Raw genomic sequence first — 15448 nt, 5'->3', positions numbered from 1 at the left:
TAAATGGAGTAGGATCTGAACCTACCATATTATTAGCAATTTCTATACAAAGGTGACATGACTTACTTTGAGCATTTTCTTGTTTTGTGAGTTTTTGCCACACTCCCTTCTTAGTTGTTCACTCATAGCTTGTAATTCTCTGCCAAAGTGAATCATTCTTTCAATAGCTGCTTGGCTACCACCACATAGTTGGCGTCTTAACTGACTGGAATCCACCTCTAAGAAAAACAAGGTAGTAATTAGATCATGATGAAAGCAATGTAGGTATGGGACAAGTTCAAATTTAAACCAGTATTTATATATATAGCATATACAGTATTTATATGATTGCTGTACATTATGATAACATAATGATTACTGGTTTTTTTCTCTCTAGCCAGCCATCAGTGACAGTTAAAGAGTTATATGAGAACTTCTCACTAACTGTATTCCTACAATGTAAATTGGTCTGCGTGGCTAGTCTAAAAACATTTACAGAGTTTGAATTGCAGTTGGAGATTTGTCTTTCACTCCCTAGTCTAAATCCAACACCTTCACTACTATGCTATACTACCCTCACAGGAAACTTCGTATGACACACCAATTGAAAAAATTTCAAGGACGCAAATGCCCAGGGGAAAAAAAGTTTTTACTGCTTTTCTGAAATCACCAAGGAATACAAATGCTAACCAATACTTTGAAAAAGAGTTCTATGAAGCTGAGACCAGAGCCAAAAGCTGTGGCAAACTGAAGATCCTCTGCTTCTCTGGAATATACATGCCTGAGATTTTTTTTTTTGAGGTGGCTTGGGGAGAAGGGAAGAGGTTAAGGAATAAAATAGCTTCCTTGAACCTGAACAACAAAGGCTTATTATATTATTCTATCCCTTTATAAAATAAAGAGAATCAGGGCAATTTGGAAAATCCTTCAGACAAACAAAACCGCTGTTTTAAGCCTCTTATTAGGCTTATTTCAGTCCTTGTGTGAAAAATGCACATGACGTTTTTGCTGGTTGCAAATGTTGCTCTGCAATATAGCCTCTAAGTATCTGTTTATATCTGTTCACAGCTTTTTACCGTGTTTCCCCGAAAATACAACATGTCCTGATAATAAGGCCATGCCACATTTTTCGGGTGGGCAAAAATGTAAGCCCTCCCCCAAAAATAAGCCCACTGGACAAGCCCCCCTCCAGCCAGGCAGAGCGCCACTCACCAACCTAGCGGTATCCCGAAGGCACCAAGCTGCAGGGACTGGGTGGGGGGACAAAGGTTCGCGTTTCTTGGCACCTTTGGGATACCGGCTAGGTCGGTGAGTGGTGCTGTGCCCAACTGGAGAGGGGGGTTGCCGGGCGCTGGCTCTTGTGAGCGGGCTCCCGAAGAGCTGGGTGCAGCCTCAGGGTCGAACGGCTGTGTTGCGCTGTCGCAGCAGCACTACACAGCGGCCATGAGGTGACCACACTGACGAGCAGCCAGCCAGGCACAGCGGCATTCACTGACCTAGGGGTATCGCTAAGCTATTTGAGCGCCTGTTCGCCGCCCTACGGCTTCCACGGCTTGGTGCCTTCGGAATACCCTAGGCAGTGAATGGGGCTCTGCATGGAGAGGGGGGTTGCACGAGCAGCTTTTCCGCTACCCGCTCGTGCACCTCCCAGCCTCATGATGCCCTTGCCTAACTCTCCCTGGAGAGCTAGGGCATCTCTGCTGCCCACCACTGCTGCATGGCTTTTTCTACGGCTTCCAAAGCACGGAGGTAGGATGCCAAGTCTTCCGGAAGTTGCCACTCTGGGAATATGCTCTATGGCTGTACTCTCTGGGAGTATGCTCTGCCTCAGCCAGCCCACAACCATAGAGCATACTTCCAGAGAGGCCGTTGACGAAAGACTCGGCTGCGGATCTCCGGAGTTTGGAAGCCGGAGAATAGGTTATGCTTGGAGCTCCGTGGCGGCGGCAACACACTGGCCCTGCAGGCAGAGCTGGGCCAGGGCATGGTGAGGTTGGGAGGCACACCAGCTGGGGACGGAACAGGCGCTCGTGCAACCTCCCTTTCCAGCGGTGCAGAGCGCCATGCACTGACCTAAGGGTATCCCGAATGCGTCAAGCCGCAGGAGCTGGGGGGGAGGGCAGAGCACCATGTGGTTTAGCGCCTTTGGGATATCACTTGGTCCATGAGTGGTGCTCTTTCTGGATGGAAAGGGGGGTTGCCAAGTGGCTGCTCGTGAGCGTGGTCACCTCATGGCTGGTATGTTGCGCTGCTGCGACAGCGTAACATAACTGTTTGCCCGAGGCTGTGCCTTGCTCTTTGCGTGCCCGCTCGCAAGACAGCAGCCACCCGACAACCCCAAAACAATAAGCCCCCCCATAATAAGACCCAATCAATATTTTGGGGGTCAAAAGAAAATAAGACTCTGTCTTATTTTCAGGGAAACACTGTACTATATCCCAACTCTGACCTCTGAAATTTCAACTGATCAGTCACAGAATTATTTTTGAATATTTCTACAGAATATCAAATCTATATCTCAAATAGTAAGACAAAGCATACAAAGAATTTAGGCAGTCACCAAAACTACAAAACCCTACCTCACATCTTGTTCTGTGGACTGTAATGGTTCTTTTCCTAAAACATTTGTAGAGGGAGTACTGTAGCATCGTTCAGTCTGTGCCTTTTCATTTCACATCAGCCGTTTGCCAAGAAAATTATGTGGCTGATGCTAAGACATGCTTTTCAGCCCGGAAGAATCAAATGATGGCACAAAGAAGCATACCAAGTAGTATCAAACTACTAGGCACATCCGACTCTCCATTTTGAGCACTTGCCTAATCAAACACAACACAAATGGAGCTTATCCCCATTTTAATAGTCTGATTCCATCACTGCTTTGCAGCTTAGCTGAACCATGGAACTGACACAGGTAAGGTATCCAACAAAAATAATGCTAATTCAAATATTTGAGATACTTAGTATATATGTACTTAGGGAAAGGTGGTCTGTATCCTACAGGTATTTTGGACCTATTCCCACCAGTATGAATATGGACAAAAAACCTGGGGGCAAAATATCTGGGGGATATCATGCTGTATGTATGAGGTATATTTTGCATACAATATTTTTATGATAATGTTAAATATATAAACTGACACAAGAGTTAAATATCATTTGGAAATCATTTCAAATAACAGTAATAAAAAAACAATATTTGCAACGGTAGATAGATTAAAAAAAATCATTGCAGACCCATTTCTGTGTCACATTCTTCCATTTCATGGTCATGTTTAGAACTACCATTTAAGAAACCATTAGATGATGTCTCTGCAACTCCATTAGAGTAGTGATCTGTTTCCATGTCTACATCATTGCTGTGAAGAAAGTTATGGATAATTTTTATAATTAGATCTTATTTATAAATATTCACATTGTAATCTACAACCTCAATGTGGCAGGATACCACCAGTATTTTACTATATAATCACAATACAGTTAAATTCTGTTTTGAGCAGACGATGCAGCCCATGGGTGGGGAATCCGCTGCTCCCAGGTTTTGCTGAGCTATAGTTCCCAGCACCCTGCAATTCTTGACTCTTTCAATAGAGCCTTTGCCAGGGTAAGACGGCTCTTTTCTAACCCTGTGCCAAGATAAGAGAATCAATATGGAAAACCTGGCCGCTCAACATGGTGTTAAATGAATTGTAGAAAAATCCTAAAAAATGATAAAAAAATACAAAATAGCCCTAGCTCTAAATTTTAGAGAGATCAAATGAAGCCATGAGCTTTCTTGCTGCTCTCCTTTGCAATTTGGGAGTTGGCAGGCAGGCAGTCTACCCATTCATGATGAGGGATGGAGCTCTTGTCATGATACTTAACCTATTAACATTGTCATATGTTGTCCTTGACATACACACATGGGAATTGATGCCAAGCTACTATCATCCCAATTCTCAGTGGCAGCCCACTTCTATCTCACCAGTGTGATACAGGAATACTGGTGTGAGGGGGAGGAGAACAAGAAAAGAGTGGAACAAAGGAGTACAATAAAGGAGAGCAAGAAAAAAAACATGACAACTGAGCAAAAAAGAATAGAACTAGATAGAATTACATTTATGTACCTGGAATAGTTGTTGATCTGTTGTGATCTTGTTACATTTATATTGTTGAGTTCTGGTACATTTAAACTGGTAGACTGATGTTTATTGTGACAATATGACTGATGAACTTTGTTTGATATCACTCCATTACTGCAACTATTTTCAAAACCTAAAAAAAAAGGCGAAGGAATCAAATAGTAATTTGAATTAATAGAATGTGTTCTTACATGATTACAGTATATGTAACTCATGTAGCACGTATGCATTAACTAATAATAATAAACTAATAATAAACTTATGCATTAAGTAGTATAGAGGATAAGCTAATTTAACATAAATCCTAGTTCTTGCCTCAAAATACCTAAAAGCCAGTCCTGCTCAAAGGATAGTTCTTTCCCAGAACGTGGTACCATAAACAGTCTGTGTGGACAAACATGGTATAAGAGCACAGAGGAAACTTCCCTTCTTCTAGGTACACGTCACAGCACAAATTTCTGAGGGATCTTTATTTTCACAATGAAGGCAATGGTAACACCTCTAGAAGTTTGAGGTGTGTTGAGTATGTATTATTTCTCTTTTTCCTCCTGCCCTATTTCTTCCCCCCCCCAAAAAAAATTTTCAGAATACCAATTAATTTTTATTAAATGAAATATTATTGAAAACAAATGACATCACACAAAGCAAGAACTCCTCTAGTTTAAACTAGATCATATTATGGAAACTGTTCATAGAAGTGCAGCCTGCAGTGGGAACAAAGTATTATAAAACAGCTTGTAACCCATGAAGTAGATACTGGCAAAAAAGGGTCAGTTTCTCCTATTTGACATTCCAGGCCAGGATGCACAACACAAATTATTCCATGTACTAAGTGAAAACGCTGAAGAAGATAAGAAAGCGACATATCGCCTTCTTCAAACTCACCAGAACAGTGCGTGCTACTTCCTTTGCCCGTTGATAGACTATGGATATTCATTCCATGGCTGGGGCTCATACTAGGACTACTAAATGATCGTGGACTAACAGGATAGCTATCTTGTGATTTTGGACTGTGACCTCCTAGACACCGTACTTCGCTGTCTGTACCATTGACCATTTCTATAAATTGACGTACCCTGGAAAACATGAAGAGAAGTTATTTATGAAGATTAAACAATAATTTAAAAAACCAAGCTTGTAAATATTCGCACTAAAGATTTCTACAATGGGGGCTTGCTGCTATGTTATATAAATGATAGCCAATTATGCATCTATTTAATTAGGTGTCTAAATTGGTGTATTAAAATAATGAAATAATAAAGGAAGAAGTCTTCGTTGTTTCCCATAGAAATCTGTACATTGGAGAATTAAGCAATGACAACATGCATATCCAGAAATATGTTCCATGCCATCAAATCAATTTTGCTTCTTGGGGGAGAAACTATTACAAGGAGATTCTAGGCTTACCCTTTCACTTCTGGGAATTAAAAAAACGTTTTGACAACAAATAAGCCTTGAAATGGTGGGGCACAACTCTGTAGGCAAAATAATGAATTGCAGCACTGATATTATCTATGGGCAATATATATATAGAAATCAAGACTCAAATAAATGAATGGTTATTGCACACTTCACAAATACTGAGTGTAAGGAAATTCTATCTTCATCTAATGATCTATTATAGAATCAATGTAATCAGAAATGTTTTGTTTAAATTTTAACCTACTTTTTAATTGTTTTAATCTTGCTTTTAATTCTCCTAATTTTTAATTTTAAGATTAAAAAATAAGGCAAAGTTTGGAGCCATTATTTTGTTATTCATTCAGTGACATAACTACATAAATTCCCAGATGATTAGTAATTTGCTGCTATAGGAGCTTGAAAACCATAAAATGGACACACAGAAACTCCCCCAGAATATTTATTTACAAATATCTGCATTACATAAAGACTCACTTCAAAGCAAATAAAAGATTAGGATTTCTTTCTAATAGACTTGGATACAACTGCTGTGTTGTTTCAATGGCCTCTCCCATTCTTCCTGCTAGAACCAGTTTCTGAATTCCTATTAGCAAAAACAAAAGTACAAGTTTAAAAATGTATATTTCACAAGCAGTTTAAACAACAATTGAATACTTCTGGATCTCTCCTCTCCAGTCTTGGTAAGAGTCTGTATTTCTTTCTTTGTTATGACAATATTGATGTTTTCCTTGGGTCCCACAAATCTTTTTCTCATCATGTTTTACTAAAGTTGATGAATTACATTTAACTTTGATCAAATGACTAGGACCTAAAGTTAATAATTAAACTAAAAGAATTCAGACAATTGTTTATTTTTAATCTGCTTTAGTTCTAATACAGTGTTGTCAAAAATATATAAAATATTCTAGATAGCTTTGATCATAATAAGCTAGATATCCATTAATGTCTTGACAATGTATATAGATTGTTTTAAACTGCAAATTGATATTAACTAATAATAAAGCATGTAAGCATTACTTCATTAGAAGTGTACTAAATAAATTTCTACATATTGGTTTTTTTAATCAGTTTATTCAGCTGTTTTTATAAACACATAATATAAATGTAAAAAATGAAATTAAGTAAATAACCATTATTTTTATTAGGCAACAATCCTATTAATTTTTTGTGCATAATCAATTTCTGACAAAAGAAAATCATGCTTCTATTGATTATTCAGATATTTAAAACCGTGATCAATAAAATATAATATCTGAAATCCAAAGGACACTTAAGAAGAAGCATTTCTATATCTCAATATTTAAATTCTTTTAGATATCACAGCACTATTCAAGCTTACTTTGTCTATTTTTAATGGAAGCTAATTCTTCTAGTACAGTCTGGTCAGTAGATCTAGCAAAAGCCTCTGCTGTTGCACAGTATCCATGGTGTACCAAATAAGATGAAACCATCCTGTAAAAGAAAGTTAATACAAAATATAGCATGGAGGCAGTTTTACCATTTAATCCCACTGATTAGGCAATTTATTTACAAGTATTTCTTTTCCTTGAAGATTCACTTCAATACAAACTTTTTTTTCAGTAGGTTACGTAAATTTACTTTGAATAAAATGCTACATTTATTCTAATATACACTGTTAAAAATAAAAATATTATAAAATATAATGACATAAATAAGAATATAATGTTATGTATTTACAAGTTATATATATTTAACGTGTCTCAATTTAATGTTGGATACATATGTATATTTAAATACATATGTACATTCAAGTTAGTTACCAGTTGAAACCTAAACGTTTAAACAGAACATTCAAGAGTGCCAAAGATAACAAAGACTATAAAATGGAATTACACACAATGGAGAAATCGTTTAGCACGGTGAGAGATGTGGTAGAAACAGTAACATAGTGATATGTAACACACATAATAATGTGCATGCAAAGTGTATTCTTTGTCCTAGGCAAAGTAGTTTTGGATATTAAGGAGGAAATATTATCTGTATTCTCTATCCATCAAATTTATCCAAGTGTGTCCACATGACTCTTGATTCAAAAACATACTATTAGTTACAAATGGCTTTGAATGAAAAGCAGCAACAGTAGGTAAATGGCATGTGTTAATTTAGCTTTCACTGAAAAAAATATACACAATTTTCCGACCTCAATCAAGCAGAATCAAACCTGCAGTACACTGTTCATAGAATAATTAAGAGAAAATAATTCTACTCATCTTCCCATCAAATTACTAGAACAGTATCTTCTTAACCCACGTCAGTGCTAACAATTCACAATAACATGGAATACCCTATCATGATTGTAAAGAATCCATAATGACAGGATTGCCAAACAGAGCTCTCTGCTTAATTGAACGGTATGGTATGAATTAAGTTATGTACAGTTGGAATTAGTGATTAGTCCTAAATGAAGTACCGTATATCTAATTATCCTCTCCTGGTACGTGCTGCATACTCTATTAAAAATATTAATATGAAGCATGCAAAGCTTAAAAGAGCAGTACTTAAAACTAAAATGATTTTGCCAACTACATTTGCATTTTATAGATCACTTTTAAATTTGAAATTAGCGCGCATACAATAATTCTAACATTTCCAAGCACAAAAATGATTCAAGATGTTCTCATAAAATAGACCTTTTAAATTAGATGCACTAGAACAAGTTTGAACCAGAAATCAATGCAGCCACCACCAAGTTACAGTAATCAGATAATGAGAGTTGTGCAATGCTTCAGATATGAAAATGGGAAAAGTGCTTTGCAAGGAGTATATGCCTATGCACACATGTCTGTGTTTGTGAGCTGTACCATCTGTCTAAAACGCTTTTAAACAACAATGTCTTTTTCCAGGATTACATGGCTGTCCTCACAGCAGCCCTTAAAAATAGTTAAGAAATTCCATCGTACCCTTTTCCCTTCAAATCCAAAGTCCTGCACAGCCCTACCACATACACAAAATGAGTAACATTTATTCAAAGGCGTTAAATGCATGGTGTTACATGGAGATAACTACATCAGATAAAATTATCCTCTCAGGAATAAGAAAGCATGTCTTATTTCACTGCACAAATGTACAAGAAATATAGAACAAGATTTGCAGGAGCGAAATGGACCAGTTTTAAAATCTCCCAAATTTGAATAGGAATTTAAACAGACACTCATTATAATCTTCAATTCATACTTTTGGATCATCGTCTGCCATTCTCCTTCCCGATCTCCTATAGGGAATCTGTCAATCTGAGCCTGAGTTTTGGTTCTCCATTCACGCATGTAATCTTCAATGTCAAATACAAATGGATGTTGTCCAAAATTAGCATCCACTACTTCTCCAGGTGTTTGAAGTCCAACTGTGGGGTATAGATTTGGCTGCAAGAGAGAATTATAATATAAAATTTAATTGTACAAAATGCAAATAAAAGTTAGAATTAAAACCATATAATTAAGTTAATAACTTCTTCATGCTCCACCAACAGAAAAATTAAGTAGTTAATGTTTGAGTTTCAAGACTATTTAAGAAATCCTCAGGAGGAAAAATTTCACTCAGTGAAACTTGCAGAGTTCTTGCCAATCAGGATAGGCAATAGAGACTTAATAATCTTATGAACTGAATGAAGCAACATCTAGGTTTCAAGAAGTCTGAAGCAGGCCTGTGTCTCCAAGAATAAAAATTTATCAAAACAAAAAAAATATTTTTTGTAATGAACAGGTTGATAAAACAAACATTCTAAAATAATGTACTGCTTTTGGGGGGTTGGTTGGGTGGGGGTTAATGTGTTGGACAACATTTTTCAAATCTACCAGAACAAAAAACCTAAAATCAATACATTCTCATAACATGATGTAGATATTTTAGCATCATTTCTCAACCTGGATGGCCTCTAAAAATGTGGACTTTGCATTTGGAAGCAGAAGTCCATCCATCTTGAGGGAACTCAGACTGGGGAAGGCCAGAATTAGTATTAAGCTAGTCACTAGTGCAGTACTTTTACCTCATTACTGTGCATAAAAACTAGCTATTGTTGCCTAGAGATTTTAGCACAAAATTTTCCTCTTGTCAGTACTTCTTTTTATATGTATGAAGATGCCAAAAACCTAATCAGAAACTTTCTATATGCAAAGGATGTGCTCTACTGCTAAACTTAAATTTCTATATTTGCAAATCCTCCAGACAAAACATTAAAAGTTAGTAATCATAATTCCTTAGAATCCTCTGCCATTATTATAAACAAATGCTTATTAATTAATTTTGATATTTTTAAAATGCACTTTGCTCTTATGATTTAAAAAAAATAGAACTAATTGAAAAATGCATATTACGCAAGCAAGTAAAATCCCTTTTGGGCACAGATATTTTATACTTTAATACAATGATCTTACCGGCAAGTCTGTAAAAGCAATACCTGTAATCAAGAAATATTTAATTAAAATCTGAGCTGTCACAGACAACACAAGTCATGCTTCAATGGTCTTGTAGTTAAAATATGTCTCCATACGAGAGAAAATATTAACAGCTATTCACTTCTTTCTGCTAGAAAATAAATTTATACAGGCAAGACATCCAATAGCAACCGCATTATTTACATAATTACATTTGTAATGAACAAGGCCAGAAAGCACAGGATTGTCAAAGTATTTATAAAGCACCAATTTATCAAGTAAAATTCTTATTTTCAGCTTCAAGAAAAGCTAACTGAAAAGCTACTTTTTAGTTAACTCTTATGAATCATACTTCCACTACTATGTACCAAACTTCACAGTATTACCATTCTGTCCTTGCTTGTTTGTTTATCAAATTTGTATGGCCACCAATTTCTCATAGAAAGTGATACTGAGCAGCATACAATAGTACAATAAAACAGATATAAACAATTGTTAACCTAAAGCAATTAAAAATAATTATTAAGGAATATTAAAAACGAGAATATAATAGTTCTGTATAAAAGAACTAAAGAAGAAAAGTAATAGACGGTGGAGCAACCTTTGAGTTCATTGATCTCCTGGCGTATCCAGACCTGCTGATATAATCAGGCCTCAACTATTCCACTTATGATACCAAATATATTATTCAAATTTTCAAAGTAATCGCAATAAACCTAACATAGGACGTTTCTCCAATGATTATTTTGTCCAAGTTTAAACAAATACAGTATTATTTTAAATGTTACATGGTATTATGACTAATAAATGAGTTGCTACCAAATTCAGTGGCAAAATAACCACTGTCTCTTATATGTAGCAGTCCAGCTAACGTTTTCTACTACTGCAGAAATGTAATTCTCATGTGGCAAGTTATTTTGGTGTTATCATAAAGACTACACCTTATCAAGTCAGATATGAAGGACAATACATATAGGCAACTCTTTTCTCTTTCTAATACAGTGGTGCTTAAATGTTTTGAATCTTTTTGGATTTTCAATATTTCTGTATAAATATGACTTCTTCTCCACAGCCTTAGAACTGGATAAAATGAATCCAATTAAAGATATGAGTGAAAAATATTATTCTTGTTCATTTTTATTGAGGAAATGATCCAAAGCCACCTAATTGTATATGTGCCTCTCTAGGATAATCAGCTCATTTGAAGGGAAAATTAAAGCCAGGTCTTTCAATCAATGGGATGATAATCAGGTGGGGGGGGGGAGTGTCCTGCCTAAAGAACAGTGTCCTGGGTATTCAAAATCTGATCTTCACAACACAGTTATATAGAAATATGTCACGGCTCAAACAAAGGAGACTCCTGAGGACCTCCGAAGAACAGTTGTTAATGCTCACCAGGCTGGAAATGTTGTAAAACTATTTTCAAAGAAAGCAGATTGTTTATATATGGAGGCAATTCGCCAGGAGGTCTCGAAGAACAGCAGGGTAATAACTTAACAAACTAAAGGCCTCTCTTGCATTGCCGAATGTCAGTGTTCATGAGATCACCATCAGGAAAAAACTGAACAATAGTATACATGGCAGGATTGCAAGGAAAAAGCCACTTCTTTTCATCAACATGGAAGCAAAAATCTTAGCCAAATTGTGTGTTGAAATCTCTTTCTCTTTTCTCTATTGATGCTAGTTCTAGAGAGTTAAGACTGAATGCTACCGCCAATTACCAGTGGTGGGGTTTTTAGTTGAAAAAACTTTACACCTGAAAGCTACTCATTCTACTTTATTTGCCAGCATATTGCCGGTAATAATACCTTCACTTTGGCTCATTTTAATACTTTACCTTCAACAATATTAGATGGATGTTACAACAGAATCCCATTCACCAACAAAAGCCAGAAGGAAACCGAGACCCCAAATGGTATATTTTTGTTGTCTCTCCCACAGTAACATACATGCAAGAATATTTTCACTTTCTCTCAACAAAAAATTAAATGTGTTATGAAGAGGAATTTTTTTCCTGCTAAAGGGTCATAATCCTGCCATCAATAGCATAGTCATCAAGTTTTTATCTGCACTGATTTCCATAAGAAGGGGTAAAGTGTCTTAATTATGAGGAGGGACTTCTGCTTTTTGTTTTGTTTTGAACTTGTAATTTCAAAGGTTTTACACAACTGTTTTATTGCTTCTGTTTAATTTGCTCACTATTTCAGTGTTTCATATTGCTTGACCATAATTCTATTTAACTAATACAAATCCAGCTCATCTTTGCTGTCTAGATTTCAAAACTCTGGGTTATAATGGCAACATATTATCTAAGATATAAACAATTCATAGAAAAGTCTAATTGTTCTACTAAATGCTATATATTTTAACTGACATTCTCAAATCAAATACAATATTTTACCTTAAGAAACTGCCCTATAAAATTAGGTCTATTGGTTTTTCATTTTTGTTGAAGATGAAAATTAAAACTGTAATGCATTCATTGTAAAATATTTACTACAATTACACATGAAACCAAGGGAAACCAAACTGAGAAACTATCATATATGTGTTCATTTCATGTTTTTTTCACTGAATGTATAATTCCACATCCTTATTTGTTTAATTAAGCTGTACTGAAAAATATTTAACTTACTCAAACATTAATTCTTGAGATAACCAGAGTAACTGGAAAGCAATCATATTAAAAGGCTATATTTACAATAAAATAAACTGTATAAATTTCAAAGCTATTATCAAATTGCCATTGCCATTGCCACTGATACTGACAGATCATAGTACCAACAAATAACAGCAATCGGCTGTTGCTTGTATTTCATGTTTTTATGTTTTGTGTTTTTATTGTCTTTACTTGCTCCCCTGAGTCACTGATTTGAAATGGGTGGCTATATGAACGAACAAACGAATGAATGAATGAAGTTTTCTGAACTTTCATTGATAAAGATCAGAAACACTTTCAGAATTCATTTAGTGTTTCAGGAATGCCATTCCCACAGAATTCCCACATTTCAAGCATGCTACTAAACTGTATTTTCACTTCAAACTAATAATGTTTTATTCTTTTAAAATGGACAAGCATGGCTATTACATTTCTCCAAAACAGATCATAGTCCTCAGAGAGGTACTAACAAGGACCTTGCTTGAGAAACTAAGACCTGTTTGAGCCAAACTTTAACCATTATATATTTTTTGAATGTTTATTTTTTTGGTCAGAGTTAAGCTCTGAATCAAAATTATATATATGTAAAATTTGGAAAGATGGTCAAATTTGCTATCATCCAGTATTTGATATTTTTACAAAATAGAATCATTTTTTTTTCATACCCAAACTATGCCCATTCTTTGTGTAGAAGCAGGTATTGTTGATCAGGTTTACACAACAACCAATGACATCACCAGTTGTAAATGTTGGACCATAGGGCTGTCCAGTTCCCGAGGAACAAAATGAGTGCCCATCATCTCCATGGTAACCATATGAATGTTTATCCCAACCTAGAAACAAGACAAAAATTAGTATTTACTATATTATAAAATGCCCAGAAATAGATTGAGAGCTGCATCTAAATTTAATTATTCTTTTAATAGATTCAAATATTATATCAAATCCTACTAGTTTGTTTAAGGCTGGACGCAAACTAAACAAAATGTCTGGACTGTGTCAGCCTCAACATACAAGATTTTAAAAAAAAAGTTTTATTAAGAAAGGAATACAAACATTGTGCTTCTGAGCTCAAGAAACAGAAGGTACCATGGATATATGTTAGCTATGTGTGTTTGCAGCACTATGAACTATTAGATAGGAAGAACATATATGTATTTATTTATTTGCTGTAATCTAAATGCTGCTTTAATCTAAACAAAAGTATAATTAACTTATAGAATAAGATAAATAAGAAACACTCCAAGAAATAGCCTAAAGTGTCCAAACTTAGCAGGAAAGTCTCCATCACCAAAGTTACTCCCAAAGTGGATTTAATTTAATTTAATGGCTTAATGGATTTCCAAATGGGAAAATAGATTAGAGCCACACTGACCTCATAAAGAATGCTGTTCCAGAGAAGGAGGCTACAACTAAAATGGCTTATTGCTATGACTCCTGGATATATTTCCTAAGGGCCCAGAGATACTCTCATTTTTTAGCAAATCGAAGCCACTAGAAGATGATCCCATAAATATCAGTACCTAAGCCATACAGAGCTTTAAGGTAACAACCAGCACTTAAGTTACACCTAGAAGAAAACTGGTAGCCAGTGAAGCTCTTGCATTAGAGGTGTTAAACGGAAAAAGTTAAAGGCTCCCATCACTTTAAAAGTGCTGCATTTTCAACCAGATGAAGCTTTGAGGTAATTTTTAGTGACAGCTCCATGAAAAGCATATTGCAATAGTCCAAATTAAAGGTGACCAGGCATGAGTGACTATGAGCAAGTTCTCCAGGAAAGGCCTTAATTGGTGCACAAGATGGTGTTACACAAAGGTTGCCTTAATTATAGTTGCCACCCATTCATCAAATAATTTGTCCCCTGATTCAGCACAGGCCATAGGGTATAAGGTTTGGCATGTAAAAATTGATTGTTAATTAAGTTCTTGTTCGATGCAAGATTTGAAAGCAGCAAAAGTACTGAAATGTTCTCTTTGTACCTAGGAAACAGTATTCTCCCCTTCTTCTCTTCCCAAGTTATCTTCTCTAGTGTCAGTTCTATCAAGATTGTAATTGGCCTATCCACCATGCTGTTAGGTTGAAATTTTCTCACACATTCCTGTACTATTTAGTTGTATCAGCCTTATACAAATAAATTAATAGAGTTTAGAATTCTCCAGTAAACTGACTTTGAAAATGAACCTGGTTCTGGCATTACAACATGAAATTGTGTGCTACATCTGAGGCTAGACAAACATAAAAAAACAGAAGATGTATGGAAAGTTATATGTTACTCTTGGCATTTTGCATTCGCATCAATAATCTGCTGAATTTTGTATAAGAACAAATGATTAAAATCTGATTCAAAGTAATGAAATTAAGTAATGAAATTATTTTTTCCTTCTCATTTTCCTTCCCAGTACAATTTTTAGAAATGTAAATAAATGCACATAAAGAAGTTTATAAATGTAATGATTTATTCAAGAACAGTTCTCCTGGTTTCAAGGAGACATACACCAAAATATGTGTATATAGTTGTTAAACCTTTCAGACCAGGAATATTTTTTGCATTTCCTCTCCCATTTCCTCTTGCTTAAGGACAGTGAGAATACACAGTGCTGGGGATAAAATCACAATCAATCTTAGAATATATTAGTTATGTAATTATTATTTAAAATGCATTTAAAGATAATTTTCCTAGTTTAAAACTAAATCTAGGATTTACGCTACTGTTACAAAAATAACTGAACTTGAGACTGACTAGCAGTGAAGAATGACTGGCTATAAAAACTAATCTAGATTTTTAGACTATGGTATGAGAAATTTTTAAATAGTATCATCTTAATTAATTCTCACTTAAAATCCAAATTAGACAAAATGTTTCTTCAATGTTTACATTA

The 15448-nt window shown here is 35.4% G+C and overlaps 1 protein-coding gene across 1 annotated transcript in view; it reads right to left on the bottom strand.

Moving 5' to 3' along the window:
- RANBP9 (RAN binding protein 9) overlaps positions 1-15448 on the bottom strand; it is a 39400-nt gene that overhangs the window by 5604 nt on the left and 18348 nt on the right. Inside the window, exons 4-12 of the mRNA XM_081952099.1 lie at positions 13235-13402; positions 9911-9933; positions 8715-8899; positions 6859-6971; positions 5994-6102; positions 4983-5173; positions 4083-4230; positions 3214-3335; positions 67-218 (exon numbers count right to left, since the gene is read on the bottom strand). Of these exons, the coding sequence (XP_081808225.1) occupies positions 67-218; positions 3214-3335; positions 4083-4230; positions 4983-5173; positions 5994-6102; positions 6859-6971; positions 8715-8899; positions 9911-9933; positions 13235-13402 (1211 nt within the window). The remainder of the gene's footprint in view (positions 1-66; positions 219-3213; positions 3336-4082; positions 4231-4982; positions 5174-5993; positions 6103-6858; positions 6972-8714; positions 8900-9910; positions 9934-13234; positions 13403-15448) is intronic.

This window comes from Natrix helvetica (genome assembly GCF_964273705.1).
Source record: "Natrix helvetica genome assembly, chromosome: 4".
Lineage (NCBI taxonomy): Eukaryota > Metazoa > Chordata > Lepidosauria > Squamata > Natricidae > Natrix > Natrix helvetica.
This window is presented reverse-complemented; position numbering and strand designations above follow the sequence as displayed.